Here is a 2494-nt window from a genome sequence, read left to right on the forward strand (position 1 = left end):
ACACCTGAGCTCCATGACTGATCTTGAAACTTCAGTTGAAAGGTTACATATTTTACACAGCATATCGTAATTAGCTAAGGTTTAAGGTTTCACTTTTAAACACGCGGGGCCGTTTTCCTATATTTGTGACCTTAAAAACACAATGATTTGACTGAATGAGCCACACCTTTCCTGTTACACTGCCGACTTCCCACAGTGAATGGCCACCTGTTAACCAGGTTCTACTGGTTATGCATGTTGTGCGTCATATGTTAGGATTATTTTTCAAGTCATTATCCAAAATTAGAATGAGTCATTTCAAGAGCAAGACAACAATAAAAAAAGCTCTTACAGATATAAAGTGCCTGTTACAGACAGACATCCTCTTGGCACATTTTGCTGCTGCTTTACACAAAGAAACAAAAAAATCCAACGACATTAGCAAATTTTGTCTTTGGTATCCATGAAATGTCATTTCCCCCACCTCCTCAAGCACTGTAAAATTAGTAGTATACTAATGATGTTTGGCATTACCTACACTTTGATAGTAACCCAGGGATTCCGCAGGATGCGGATCGGCTCCGCTGCATGTCTGCTCCGCCGTCAGTCAACACCCACCAGGTCCGGATCTGTTGCAGAACGGCTGTGGCCATGACTGACAGCTTAAGTCACAAGGACGCACGAGATCTTGCCACTTCATGTAGAATAGAACCACAAAAACAACTGTTTGTTTCTATCCAGATGAATAGAGATGAAACAACTCTGTGCTGTGTTTTCACGGTGTAGTGCAAACGGATGTTGTATTTGTTTTTGTGCTCGACTTCCTGTCCTGCTTAATCTGCCGTGTGCTAAATGGCTGCGGAGCTCTCCGGCATCCTGAAAAAAGAAGCTCTGCGTATCTGCTGCGGATCGCCGGAGCTGGCGCGCTGCTATTCCACAGTCTGTGGAAGTACACACATTGTTTTTTAATGGAAACCTAATTTCTATCAAAGAGCAGATACGCAGCCGTTCTGCATCCTGTCGAATTTGGGGGCTAAGCCCTCATGTTGAAAATGACAGCTTTCAATGAACCAACACCAGCTCTCTGCTGCTGAGGTTCTTTGAAATGACGTTTAACTGCAGCTTAAGGTTAGTAAAATACTGTTTTACTCAAATTGACAAGCTACTCATAAACACATTTACTAATCACCATCTAAAATACAATCTGAAGCCTCTTGCCTTTTTGGTAGTGTGCCATTCCTGAAGTTTACTAGTGTGCTGGTAATTTCATTCATGCACTTTGGCTATCCTACTTCAGTAGTTTGTGGTCAGTTAAATATTCTGAATGATAAATAAGTCTTTAGTCAGTGTCCTTTACCAATTATCGAGCTTCAGCTTGCTGCAGAGCCTCGTATAACCATGGCTTGTTTGTAAGCCTCTGTTACGTTATCACAGTCGGCGATAGAAAAGGCACTGTCAGCCACTCCCGACTCGTAGCAGTTCCAGGGCCTCAGCGACCCGTTCTGAAGGATCCCGTCTTCTTTGATGTCCAGCAGGTTGTCAGCAGACACACATCCTCTCATGATACCTTTGGCTGGTTTACTCATTTGTGTTGGAGGACCTACACAGTCTGGCAGATCCAGCTGGTCAAAAGACTCTGAAGACAGAATGCTGTCCTCGCTGATGGCCCCATTCGGTCTTGACCTTGCGCCTCCGTGGGGTAAAGACACTGTCAGCTGGTCCAAAGAGCCAAACTCCTGCAGACGCCCGGAGGAGAACTTTCCGTTGCGCTTCAAGATGCCTTTCCGATGGATTGGTGCTGAAGGGCACTCTTTAGTTTGTGGTGGCCAGCCAGAGTCACTGTTGTCAGGAGAAGAGTAGTAACCTGACTCTTGTTCTGTGGTCTTCTTTAGGATACCTTTGCGAGGCAGCACTGCAGCTGACGGAGCATTAGCTGGTGCGGACAAACCCAAAACGTTCTGGGGCTCCACTGAACCTACAGCAAGGGTTTCAGTCATTGCCTTCTGTTTCACACTGTTGCGTCTCTTTAGAATACCCTTAGAGGGGCGACTGTCCGTGCTTACTTCATGAATGGTCTGGGAAACATTGTTTTCCTTTCGTGATCTTCGCAGTGAGCGCTGCCGGACTACATCCCCTCCACCGCCCTGGGAGCGGAGCAGGCAGCGCATCTTGGAGCTGTTCTCCAGTAAAGGTCTGGATGTACGGCGCAGCCAACTAGCCACACTAGCCAGCCCAGCAGGGTGTGATGTTGACGGAGAGACTGGTGAAGTGGTCTGCTCTCCTAGACTGCTCTTTGTTTCAGCCAGCAATGGCTGCTGGTAGCCCCAGTTGAGCCACCAATGTCCTGCAATCTCCTCTATTGTGGCTCTGCGCTCAGGATTTACCATCAGCATCCAACGGATAAGCCCACATGCATCTGAGAGTAAGCAATAGAGAGAAAAAGTTCATTTTCGTGTCTAACTACGAAAATCCATTATTATCCGTTGTCAACTGAAGTAACACACACACACACACA

At 46.3% G+C, this 2494-nt stretch overlaps 1 protein-coding gene across 1 annotated transcript in view; it reads right to left on the reverse strand.

The window, feature by feature from the left end:
• Positions 1-1111: 1111 nt before the first annotated feature.
• Positions 1112-2494, reverse strand: part of nuak2 (NUAK family, SNF1-like kinase, 2) — a 9916-nt gene continuing 8533 nt past the window's right edge. The window contains exon 6 of the mRNA XM_034869261.1: positions 1112-2395. Within this exon, the coding sequence (XP_034725152.1) occupies positions 1350-2395 (1046 nt within the window). The 3' untranslated portion in view covers positions 1112-1349. The remainder of the gene's footprint in view (positions 2396-2494) is intronic.

This window comes from Etheostoma cragini, chromosome 4 (assembly GCF_013103735.1).
Source record: "Etheostoma cragini isolate CJK2018 chromosome 4, CSU_Ecrag_1.0, whole genome shotgun sequence".
Classification (NCBI taxonomy): Eukaryota; Metazoa; Chordata; class Actinopteri; order Perciformes; family Percidae; genus Etheostoma; species Etheostoma cragini.